The 13022-nt window shown below is 37.5% G+C and overlaps 1 protein-coding gene across 6 annotated transcripts in view; it reads right to left on the reverse strand.

Annotated features, from left to right (window-relative positions):
- Positions 1-3691: 3691 nt before the first annotated feature.
- The window catches only part of ATP6V0A1 (ATPase H+ transporting V0 subunit a1), a 512121-nt gene continuing 502790 nt past the window's right edge, over positions 3692-13022 (reverse strand). For all 6 annotated transcript variants that reach the window (XM_070727641.1, XM_070727642.1, XM_070727640.1 and 3 more), the window contains one exon: positions 3692-5419. In XM_070727641.1, coding sequence (XP_070583742.1) covers positions 5326-5419 — 94 coding nt within the window. In that variant the 3' untranslated portion in view covers positions 3692-5325. The remainder of the gene's footprint in view (positions 5420-13022) is intronic.

A 13022-nucleotide genomic window follows, 5' to 3' on the forward strand; every position in this document is an offset into this window, starting at 1 on the left:
GGAAGTTTGTTCCAAGGAACAATTAAAGGTTAAAACAAATGTATTTATGTTTCACTAAATGGGAGGACTCAATGTCGCTAGCTCAGGATGGCCAACCTTGGATTGTGCCATTCTACAAGATGTTTCTACTCAGCACTTTAGAAAGAAAAGAAATCTTGGCAGAGCCACAGATCTTTTTTTAAAAAAAAAAAGCATTGTAGAGTAACACAGCCCAGGTTTCAGTGGCAATGGCGGTGTGTGTGTGTGTGTCAAAATAGGAAGCCTATGCCTGTAACTGCACTCCCACCCTCTGCCCCGTCACTTTCTGCAGTGTAACTGCTAATTCAGCATTTGGGGTAGAGTCAACCTACTGCTGCCATCCAGCGCCCATAGTGAACGATCCTCGCAGCACTTTCTGGCGTCAAGACATCCTTCAAAGAAATGGTAATACCAAGTGGCAGAGGAAAATTGGTAGTAGTGAGGTTGCCCCGAGCTAGCAGTGTCGAATCATCATAGACATAGACCCTTCCTATCAGGTCTGGGATAAGGTAATTTTAAATTGGACCCCTTGCCCAAAATTCTGATTCAAGAATGGAATATTAGTATGCGCAAAGTACGGTAATTTATACACTTGAATCAGAATTTTGGTCATAAATCTTTTTTTCCAGTGCTGCTGTGACTTTGAACAATCACTAAGTAAGTGTTGTAAGTCAAGGACTACATCTAAGAATGACACAGCCTATTTATTACATGACCCCATCTTTTAAAGAACGAGCTTACAGCCTACAAACTCTGTTCCACTGTTCCTTCTTCCTGCAGCCTAGCTAATGAGTAACAGATTCAAAGAACACATGATAAACAAGTCCTAGACCAGGATTGTTTTTCCACACAGGAAGAAGCACAAGAGCATCTGTCATAGCCTACCAATTCTTCCAGAAACTGGAATTGATCCATTAACAAGTCGAATTAATAGATCTATTTTATTTTTATTTATTTTGTCCAATACACAATGAGGGTTTTAGTGGGTATATATCTATATACACATAGTAAAATACATGATGAAGGTTATAGAGGAGATGCTCATAGTAAAATCTATCTAAGAAATAATAGAAAAGAAGGTATAGTAATAGAACATATCAATGAAAGAATAGAAGAAGAGATATAGGAATAGAAGAAAGGTATAGGACATATAGGAGAGCAATAGGACAGGGGACGGAAGGCACTCTAGTGCACTTGTACTCACCCCTTACTGACCTCTTAGGAATCTGGATAGGTCAACCGTAGATAATCTAAGGGTAAAGTGTTGGGGGTTTGGGGATGACACTATGGAGTCCGGCAATGAGTTCCACGCTTCAACAACTCGGTTACTGAAGTCATATTTTTTACAGTCAAGTTTGGAGCGGTTAATATTAAGTTTAAATCTGTTGTGTGCTCTTGTGTTGTTGTGGTTGAAGCTGAAGTAGTCGCCGACAGGCAGGACGTTGCAGCAAATAAATTAAACAAGCAAACAAATATTAGCAAGAGCCATTTCTTTTGATTACTACTGATGGATAATTGTGAACTAAGAATGAAGCAATTTGGGTTATGGCAGAGAGAAAAAAAGGTTTAAAGCTCATGTGATTCCAACAATCAGTTCCTGGCACTCTCTATTGCAACAGAACATGTTGCAACAGAAGCACAGATAATGAAATGTTTGCTGTCTCATTTTTCCCCCCTTTTTTTTTTACATAGGCTTCCGACTGGTTACGGAGTTCACTCTGTCCCCTCTAAACCGTGTACAAAGAAATACCCTCTGTCCCCTCTAAATCATGTACACTGTTTTGCAACACCAGAATATTCAAATTATGCCACACAAATCTGGTCAATGGAGATCTTTTGAAGCATGCACTGAGAGCAGCCAAGCTGCATTGATAGAAAAGGGAGAAAGACTCTGGATTGCCTTGTAACACTAACCTTCACAATTGATCTACTGGTCCCCATATAGAATGCCCGTTTGCAAATGACTGGTTTAGTGTGTTATTAATTAAGGGGCGTACATAAGTGCACTAGCCTGCCTTTCGTCCCCTGTCCAATTGTCTCTCCTTATCTCATATATCATATATCTTTTCTTCCTTCATATATGTTCTCCTCTATTTTTATATCTTTTCTTTATATATAATACTTCATGTCTATTCTCTTCAATATGTATTGTGTATTGGACAAAATAAATAAATAAAATAAATAAATAAAAATAATATAGGTCACTTCAATCCTCAACCTGCTAACTGGGTAATTCTGGGAATCAAAGCCCACACATTTTAAAGTTGCCAAATTTAAAAAATGTTGACACAAATGGTCTTAAAGCATTTTATTAAAATGAACACCTTCTTGCTAACAAGACATCATAAGATGCCTGGACAATATCCTTCCCTAACCATCTCGTATCAGACATATAATCTACCACTTCTGTGCATTCTGTAGGATGTTCAATTTGCATTGGATAAGCTGGCTTTTTGACTCCATTTTATTCTTTAACAGCAATTGTTCATTGTTAGTTCATTTTTTGGTTTGACATTAAAGCACAGCTTCTTTCTGGCAATTGTGTGCACACCTTTTGAGTTGAGAATGGTCAGACTGATCCTCCTACAGCTCAGCAAAAGTAGAAGGGAATACTTTAAAGAACCTGGATAAAGTTGCAGTCACTGCTATTGTACAAGTCTTCCCTAAATCTGTCCAACATGTCAATTCCCCAGTAAGCATGGCCATTGCTGAGAATTTTGGAAATTAAGAACCATAAATTGTTGCATAAAGACTGTCACTTACTTTTTGGTGGATATGAGGTTCAATCCCAGCAAAAATAAATAAATGGTAATGTCGGAATTTATCCTGGAAGATTAAAGAGACAGAGCCCATAGACGAGAATGGGCCACAAAAGACAGCAGAGTCAAATACGTGGATCTAATAATTCCATGAAAATGAAGAATCTGGTATTGATCAAAGAGATGGGAACACCAAGCAGCTTCAAACTGGAGTATTTCAAAATTCTAAAATATAGAGGTGACATAATGTAATGGTTTTGGTGAAATGGCACTGGATGACTACTAATTATTTCAGTCTCCCCTACCATGCAAATTTGTTCTGCAGAAGAAAATAAAAGGAGGAAGCACTATGTGTGCTACCCTGATTTCCTGAAAAAAAGGCAAGAGATATGTGTATCAAATAAATAAATAAATTTCCCAAGAGCCTGTTTGTTTAAAGAAAACTTTTCCACTTTTGTGGGTGGAAAGCCTTTGAAGTTTTATAAGCCAAAGGTAGAGCAGAATAAAACTATTACTCTATTTTAATGGATGGGATTGGGCTTCAGAATAATTGAAGAGGAATCATAGTGAAGACCAGCAAAATTGATTAAATGCCAAAGATTACAACAACAACATTAATATGTGGAGGCAATATGCTGGCTCTGTTAAAAAGTGCTATTGCTAACATGTTGTAAGCCGCCCTGAGTCTAAGGAGAAGGGCGGCATAAAAATTGAATAAATAAATAAATTTAATAAATAAATACTAAAAGAACTTTATCTACTAACTGATTGCAGAATTTGGCTTTTGGAATATGTTTTATAGTATTTGTTTTTCTGTGTTCCTATATCTGTGTTCACCCTCTTCTTTTTTAATCTCCCTCAACCATCCCATTCCCCAAAATACATTTAAAAAAAGCAACACAAGGCATTACAGGTGATTTCAACTGCTTTAATAGATAACAGCAATTAGCTGATGAGGAAAATAGAGAAAAATTTTACTCCATATTACGGTTGTCAAAACAGGGTTGGTTTTTTGTTTTTGTTTTTTTGTATTTTACACAACAGCAACAGCTATAATTTCACAGTTTCCAATAAAAACGTTGTTTCTGCACCCTCCTATATGGTTAACACATCAAATCAAGGCTCATCCTTTAAGTGCCAATGAAGTGCCCTGAAATCTTCACGTGAAACACTTTCAGAAAAATGTACGTTTATCTAAAACAACATAACACAACACTCACAGCATAAATTGACATCTTACAGAGGTATACAATGCTAGATTAATTCCTGCATCTAAACACGCATAAACTGAAGTCAGGTGTTTCCCTCGAGCTATTCCTATTTTCAAGGAGAATCTGTCTTAAAAATGTATATACTGCTGCTATTACTGCTGTCAAGTTACCACACTCTCTTGAACTGTTCAGCTGTACACGTGTCAAGAGAAGCCAAGTTTTTCCCTATAGCAGTAATAGGTGTCAACATCATGTGAGAACGGAGATGAAAGATTCTGAGTTTTCTTTGAACAAAACAAGCAGTTTAGCTCTTTAACCAATGTTACTAAATGTTTCCTTATTTATTAATCATGTGGAGCCAAACAGAGGCCAGGTTAAACAAGTAATTTGTTCTTGCGCCTGCTCTTTTCATCTAGAAAAAGAGATTTCTGCCAATGGCAAGATGCAAAGGTTTGGAGATTATTTTTTGGCGTGGGGTGTCACTTTTTCAGAAAGCAATTTGTTTTCCTCTTACATTTTCTACTTTAATCTTAAAATATTACCAAAAAGAGGTTTCCAGCTATTAAAATTACATTTAAAATATGGGAAAAAATCCTGTGCAGGGGCAAACGCTTAAAATGTCTGTCAAATGATGGTGAAGCGTCTTCTGTTGCATTATCAGTGTCAACCCTTTGGTTGTGATTTAACTGAGGGAGGGAAATGCAGGAGCCCTAGCATTTAAGCAGGCTATTGCAAACAACTTTTTTGGATTGCAATCTTTATACTAATTTGTGGGAAATATAAATATCCTTTTGAAAGTCTAAAAGGAAAGTGTACATGTTAGATAGATAAATATTTGAGTCCCCTTTAATCATCAAGTTGTCAGAACAAATGTATGCAATATAGGTGTTTTTCCAAATGTGAAGCAATTCAAAGGATAAGAAACGTGAATTTTTCTCTTTTAGTTACCATGTTTTGGGAAACAAGACAACTGCAGACCATGAAGACATTGTCCTTCATGATCAAAAACATTCCTCTGTCAGCACTTGTAATATAAAACTGTACTTTTGGCAAGTCTTGGATGAGCCTTTGCTCGTCCAAGACTTGCCAAAAGTACAGTTCAATTTTCCTAGCAATCCCCCATCCCTGAAATTCTCTAAGTATCCTCTTAGGATTTTCTTCCTTCAATAAAAACTTTACATGAAATATTAAATTATTATCACTAGAATATTATGGACACAATGGAAAACGACACTTCATATTATCATTTAGGAAGACATAGATAGATAGATATGCACACATGCAAGTAAAGGTCTGGATTTAGTGCCACGCTTCCAGGCATTATGTTTCCAAGATGATTATTCATCAAATTTCCCATCACGGATGCTGTCAAATGAGAAAGGAAGAAACTTGAACCCAGTACCCATGTAGAATTTATTCTGGAATTCCACCCTGGTAAGAAAAATACAGATGAAAAGCAATCATTAGTTGCACACTATCACATATTTTAGAAATTTCTCCAAGAATAAAAAGTAGTACTGACATTTTATTTCCTAAGCCAAAAGTCCTCATTTAGCAACTGCGTTGGATAGCAACCATTCAAAATATGACAATAATAAATGGTAGTATATTGCAAGAAATGTTTATGCTTACATCCTGCACCTTACAACAATGTATGCTGGAGTTAGAATAATACTGGTATTACTGCAAGAGGGAACTTTATCTGAATGAGGTCATACCGTAGCAACCAGTAATTTTCACTCTGTCTCTTTCAGTCACCTGGTACATTTAGCGACCAGTGGCACAGTGTTTAGAGTGCAGCACTGCAGGCTACTTCAGCTAACTGCTAGCTGTAGTTTCAGCAATTCAAATCTCACCACTGGCTCAAGGTTGACTCACTCTTCCATCCTTCTGAGATGGGTAAAACGAGAACCTAGATTGTTAGGGCAGTATGCTGATTTTGTAAACCACTTAGAGAGGGCTGTAAAAGCCCTCTCTATTGCTATTGCTAATATATAGGAAGCAGCAGGTAAAGTTGGGTAAAATCACATTTAATACTCTCACAGGAGCTCAACAAGGCTGTGTGCTATTTCCATAATTTTTCTCTCTTTATACCAATGACTGCATCTCCAAGGAGATGTTAAACTAGGTTTGCAGATGATACAACCGTGATGATCTCATTTGAAACTGATGAAACCACATACAGACAGGAGTTTGAACAACTAGCCTCATAGTGTGACCATAATAATCTGGAACTGAACACACTCAAAACCGTAGAAATGGTGGTAGATTTTAGGAAAAAACTTCCCATTCTACCACCTCTTACAATACTAGACAACACAGTATCCACAGTAGAGATCTTCAAATTTCTAGGCTCTATCATATCTCAAGACCTAAAATGATCACCCAACATCAAAAACATCATCAAAAAAGTACAACAAAGAATGTTCTTTCTGCGCCAACTCAGGAAGCTCAAACTGCCCAAGGAAATGCTGATACAGTTCTGCAGAGGAATCATTGAGTCTGTCATCTGCACCTCTATAAGTATATCGTTAAGTTCTGCAACCCAACAAGACAGACAAAGACTTCAGAGGATAATCAATCTGCAGAAAAAACAATTATTGCCAAACTCCCTTCCATTGAGGAATTGTATATGGCACAAGACAAAAATAGGGCTGTGAAAATATTTACTGATCTTGCAACCTGGACATAAATTGCTTCGACTCCTACCCTCAAAACGAGGCTATAGAGCACTACACACCGAGACAGTTAGACACAAGAACATACTTTTTCATGAACGCCATCATTCTGCTAAACAAATAATTTCCTCAACACTATCAAACTATTTACGGAGTCTGCACTACTATTAATCATCTCATTGTTCCTATCACCCATTTCCTCCCACTAATGACTCTATGACTATAATCCATCTCCTCCCACTTATGACTGTATGACAATAACTTATTACTTGTATCCTGACAATTTATATTAATATAAATTGATTGCTTATTTGTACCTTATGACAATCATTATGTGTTGTACTTCATGATTCTTGACAAATGTATCTTTTCTTTTATGTACGCATATGCCCCAAAGACATATTTCTTTCTACTTCTATTTTATTTTTATTTCCATTTTTTATTTTATGCAAATTATGATACTTTACTGGAAATGAGGCAGGAATGAGTCTTTATTTCTCAAGTCCTGTTTCAATCTGAGTTTACCAAATAAATTATTTGCCTCCAACAATCAGGATGCAAAAAATTTAAAAAAATCATTTTCCATTTTAGTTCTTTCAAATCACTTCACTCAAGAACCTTTGCAAAAGTGTTACATTTTCTCATTATAGTAAAATCATCAGTCAACCAATAAGCCAACTTGGGATCAAAGCTACATTTGTTCCTTTCTTATAAGTTTATAAACAGACACTGTAACAATTACTGTGTTTCCTCGAAAATAATAGCATTAGCCGGGGTGGCGCAGCAGGTAGAGTGCTGTAATGCAGGTCACTGAAGCTGACTGTAGATCTGAAGGTCAGCGATTCAAATCTCATCACCGGCTCAAGGTTGACTCAGCATTCCATCCTTCCGAGGTGGGTAAAATGAGGACCCGGATTGTGGGGGCAATAGGCTGGCTCTGTTAAAAAGTGCTATTGCTAACATGTTGTAAGCCGCCCTGAGTCTAAGGAGAAGGGCGGCATAAACATTGAATGAATGAATGAATGAATGAATGAATGAATGAATGAATGAATGAATGAATGAATAATAAGGCCCTGTCCTATATTTTTTTGAACCCTGAAATAAGCGCTTGACATTATTGCCATGCACTCAAAAGCCCGATTGGGTTTATTAAGGGATGTTTTAATTTGGGGGAAACAGAGCAGTTATCCATAAAATACATTTTACAAATTTTAAAAACGTATTTTATATTTTATAAAATATAAGCAGTGCTAGAATGGAATAGCTCAAAGAACAGGTAGTCCTTGGCTTACAATAACATTTGAGGCCAAAATGTGTTACTAAATGAAACAATTGTTACATGAATTTTGCCCAATTTTACCACTTTTCTTGCTACAGTTGTTAAGTGAATCACTGCAGTTAGTAACTTTACATAATTGTAAAGTGAATCTGGCTTCTCCATTAACTTTGCTGATTACATGACCCTGAGACATTGCAACTGTCATAATTATGAGCCAGTTGCCAAGCAATCTGAATTTTGATCACGTGACCATAGGGATACTGAAATTGTCATATGTAAAAAAATGGTCATTGGTCACTTTTATCAGTGCCATTTGAACAGTCAGCAAATGAACTGTTGTAATTCAAGAACTATCTGTAGGATCACAGCTTGTTTTAAGACCAGAGGTGTATACAGTACTTCAATTACACCAGGGAATTGCTATACCCATCTAAAGTTCTAGGAAAGAAGAATCTTAATATCTCTTCCTAACTTTTTCTTCATCTTCATGTCAGAACTTTTCTCTGCTATTTTACCATCTCCACTAATTTTAATTCCACTCAGAATATAAAGAGAATTATATTGAAAGGCTGCCCAATTATAAAGAGATCTGAAACATGGAAAGAAAAACTCCATGATTCATTAAAAAAACAAGTCTGGTGATCTTCTTTTGGCCCCACGGTAGGAAACATTTTCTACTTTTTTGCCTACCAGGGTTTCAGAAAATTCAAAATATTATTTACTCCTTTTCCACCTTAATGGAACATTTTAAATACTGGCCTCTTTTTAGAAACAGTATCCATCTCACTGCTTGAACTAAAGTACACATGCTTTTTCAGGGACAGAATGTAACAAGGCTCTAAGGAACAAATAACACTTTCAGTTAGTTTGTAGGTAAATGTGAAACTACAGAAAAGAAAACAAATGGAAAAGACTTGATTCATTAATGTATCAATTTGAATTACTGCTTATCTTTTGCAAACTGTACATTTGGTATAATTCAAGGTTTGCTAGTGTGACTTAACTCTTTTCATTACAAGGATAACAAAGTTAGGCTAACATGGCCCAATATTTTATTATATTTAAAAATATGTCAAAAAACAAAACATTATTATCTAAATTTTATATACTTAGCAAAACAGTTTATCAGAAGAACAATGTTCAACCAAAGCTTTCTTCCCATATTTTATTTTCATAGAAACATAGAAGATTGAAGGCAGAAAAAGACCTCATAGTCCATCGAGGCTGCCCTTATACTATTTCCTGTATTTTATCTTAGGATGGATAATATGTTTATCACAGGTATGTCTAAATTCAGTTACTGTGGATTTACCAACCACGTCTGCTGGAAGTTTGTTCCAAGCATTTACTATTCTTTCAGTAAAATAATATTTTCTCATGTTGATTCTGATCTTTCCCCCAACTAACTTCAGATTATGCCCCCTTGTTCACTTTCCTATTAAAAACACTTCTCTCCTGAACCTTGTTTAACCATTTAACATAATTAAATGTTTCGATCATGTCCCCCCTTTCCCTTCTGTCCTCCAGACTATACAGATTGAGTTCATTAAGTCTTTCCTGATAAGTTTTATGCTTAAGACCTTCCACCATTTTTGTAGCCCGCCTTTGGACCTGTTCAATTTTATCAATATCTTTTTGTAGGTGAGGTCTCCAGAACTGAACACAGTAATCCAAATGTAGTCTCACCAGTGCCCTATATAGCGGGATCACAATCTCCCTCTTCCTGCTTGTTATACCTCTAGCTATGAGTCTTCGGAGAGGGGCGGCATACAAATCTAATAAATTAAATTAAATTATGCAGCCAAGCATCCTACTTGCTTTCCCTACCGCCTGACTACACTGTTCACCCACTTTGAGACTGTCAGAAATCACTACCCCTAAATCCTTCTCTTATGAAGTTTTTGCTAACACAGAACTGCCCATACAATACTCAGATTGAGGATTCCTTTTCCCCAAGTGCATTATTTTACATTTGGAAACATTAAACTGCAGTTTCCATTGCTTTGACCACTTATCTAATAAAGCTGAATCATTTGCCATGTTACAGACGCCTCCAGGAATATCAACCCTATTGCACACTTTAGAGTCATCGGCAAATAGGCAAACCTTCCCCTATGTCACTCACAAACATATTAAAAAGAATAGGACCCAGAACAGACCCTGGTGGCATACCGCTTGTAACCAGTCTCTGCTCAGAATACTCGCCATTAACAACAACCCTCTGATATCTACGCTTCAGCCAGCTGCAAATCTACTGAACTATCCAGGGATTAAATCCAATCTTCACTAATTTATCTATCAGTTCTTTATGTAGAACCGTATCAAAGGCTTTGCTGAAGTCCAGATAGGCAATATCCACAGCACCACCTTCATCCAACACCTTTGTGACATAGTCAAAGAAATCATTGAGATTAGTCTGACATGATTTGCCCTCAGTAAAACCCTGCTGGTTTGGGTCCAATAAGTTATTGGTTTTTAGGTGCTGATTTATCCTCCTTTTGAGTAGAGTCTCCATCATTTTAACTATTACTGATGTCAAGCTAAGTGGCCTGTAGTTATCAGCTTCTTCTCTACTGCCCTTCTTGTGGATAGGCACAACACTGGCCATTCTCCAATCATCAGGAAATCTCCTGTTAAACAGGATTGGTTAAACAAATCAGTCATGGGGGTAGCAATCACAGATTGGAGTTCTTTAAGAACTCTGGGGTGGATGCCATCTGGCCCCATTGCCTTATTTATCTGAAAGTACAATTTTCATTATACTTGTTTTTTGTTTGATAAGAATCATACAATTGTATAAGCCCCCAGTTCTAACATTCTACAAGTGGGGGCTTGTACAATTGTATAATCATATAATTATATTTCTATCACATAGCTCCCAGCGACCAGTAAGGGCCCACAGGGTTGGTCTTCTCTGGGTCCCGTCAGCCAAATGTGGTGGTTCTGGCTCTCTGGAAGCAGCTACCTCCTGAGATCCGAACTGCTCCCACCCCACTGGCCTTCTGGAAAGACCTGGCTTTTCTGGCAGGCTTGAGGCTGTTGATTGGATGGTGTACAATCGAGATTGGGCCATAAATTATATGTATGTTGGTTTTCTTATTACTGGTTTAAAATTGTTTTAAAATTGTTTTTCATGTCCTAATTTTATACTGTATGTTTATTTTCTGGTTGTGAGCCACGCAGTGTCCCTTGAGAGTTGGGTGGCATACAAGAATAAATAAATGAATGAACAAGCAAACAAACACACACACACGTACACACACAAACCTGAAATAAAATGTCCCAAATGCATATTTTCCATCCCAGCCTATATTCAACTATATCCTATATCAAGAACCAGGTTGAACATCCTCCTTGAATGAAACAGGTGAAACATCTATTGCAACTAGCATTTGTGACTTAACATCAGACACAATCATATGGGAAGAAAGGTAAGTTTACTACCAAAAGGCAAGCAGCAATACAGTTCAGAAATCTTTAAGAATTGCTGCAATTCTACTGACAGCAAAAAAGAACAGAAAACAGTTAGCCCTTGTCTTATAGTCAAAATTGTGCCAAAATTTCTTACCACTGCACTTGTTATGTTAGTAACAAGGTTGTTAAGTGAATAGGACGTCTCCACTGATTTTGACCTAAAAGGTTACAAAAGACTTCAGGACACTGCGACCATCATAAATATCTATTAATTGCCAAACATCTGAATGTTGACCAAGGGAACATTGTAACAAGTGTGAAAAATGGTCATAAGTCACTTTTTTCAGTGCCATTATAACTTCAGTCACTAACCCAATTGTTGAAAGTAAAGGACTACCTATATCAGGGTGTCAAACTCAAGGCCCATAGAATGCTTAGAACTGGTCCCGGTGGCCATCCTGGAAATAACAAAAGACCAGCCTGAACAAAAATGGAGCTCGGAAGGCTGCCTATGGTCCTCCCAAGCTCTAATTTCACTGACAGGGGGTTGCAGGAGGCCGTCACAGCCAAAAACTGATCCATTTTTGGTGGCAGAGAGTTCAGGCCACCATAAGTGCCCCCGACACGAGTGACATTGAACTGGATATGCCCACGCTGGCCACATGTGCCAACCAGCTGATATTCAGGTTTCTGGCATACGCATGCGTGCTGGCCAGCTGGTCTTCACATGCGCTGGAGCAACAGCAAACTGAAGACTAGCTAGCCAGCACATGCATGCCTGTCCATTTTACGGGTCATTTTCAAGCTGTTTTTGGTCTGAAAAATGACCCAGAAAATGGCCCAGAAACAGGTTCGGAAAGTGGCCTATTTTGGGGCTATTTTTTGGGCCATTTTCCAATGTTCTGGCACCCACCAAAAACCAGCTGACCAGTATGCATGTGCACACCAGAAATCAGAATAGCAGCAGACAACAGCACGTGTCCTTAGAGAGGGCTCTGTGTGGCACCTCTGGCACGAGTGCTATAGGTTCACCATCACAGGCACAAGACAAGCTCCACAATCTTACTATTGGAAGAAGAATATGCTTTAGAAATAATATGGGCAGGAAAACCCAAATTCTCCATTTCTGAATCAGATTAAATTATGGATCATTCCAAAATCCATAACTGAGAATATTGACTCCAAAAACTTCCTCTCCCCATCCCATACAGAATGCTCAATATAATGTGCAGCTCCTTTGTAATATGAAATGTATCATATCCTATTGGCACCGAGTTGCTCCCATTCCTTTGGCCCAGCTATCTGGAATAGCAGCCATTCTTTTCATTTATCCTGGAAATTTCACAGATCTTGTCCTTCAGGAACAAGTTCATTTCCGATGCATTATGTACCTTTCGTGTACCAGGTGAGCCTTATTACTGCTCCTAGTCTCAGTTATCTTTTGGATTTTCAATCTTAACTTGAAGGGGATCTATAACTTGGTAACACAAATACATGTCCTGAGAGAGAACTCATTTCTAAATATTCCTTTTTTTAATAGCACAACTGTGATCGTCTTTGGATTATACTCTTTCCAGTTGCCAAGGCTCTTGTGGGTACAACCCCACCCCTGCTTGTTTTCTTCTCCAATTCTTGCAAAATCTAAATTAATAAATTGAACTGT

This window comes from Erythrolamprus reginae, chromosome Z, assembly GCF_031021105.1.
Source record: "Erythrolamprus reginae isolate rEryReg1 chromosome Z, rEryReg1.hap1, whole genome shotgun sequence".
Classification (NCBI taxonomy): Eukaryota; Metazoa; Chordata; class Lepidosauria; order Squamata; family Dipsadidae; genus Erythrolamprus; species Erythrolamprus reginae.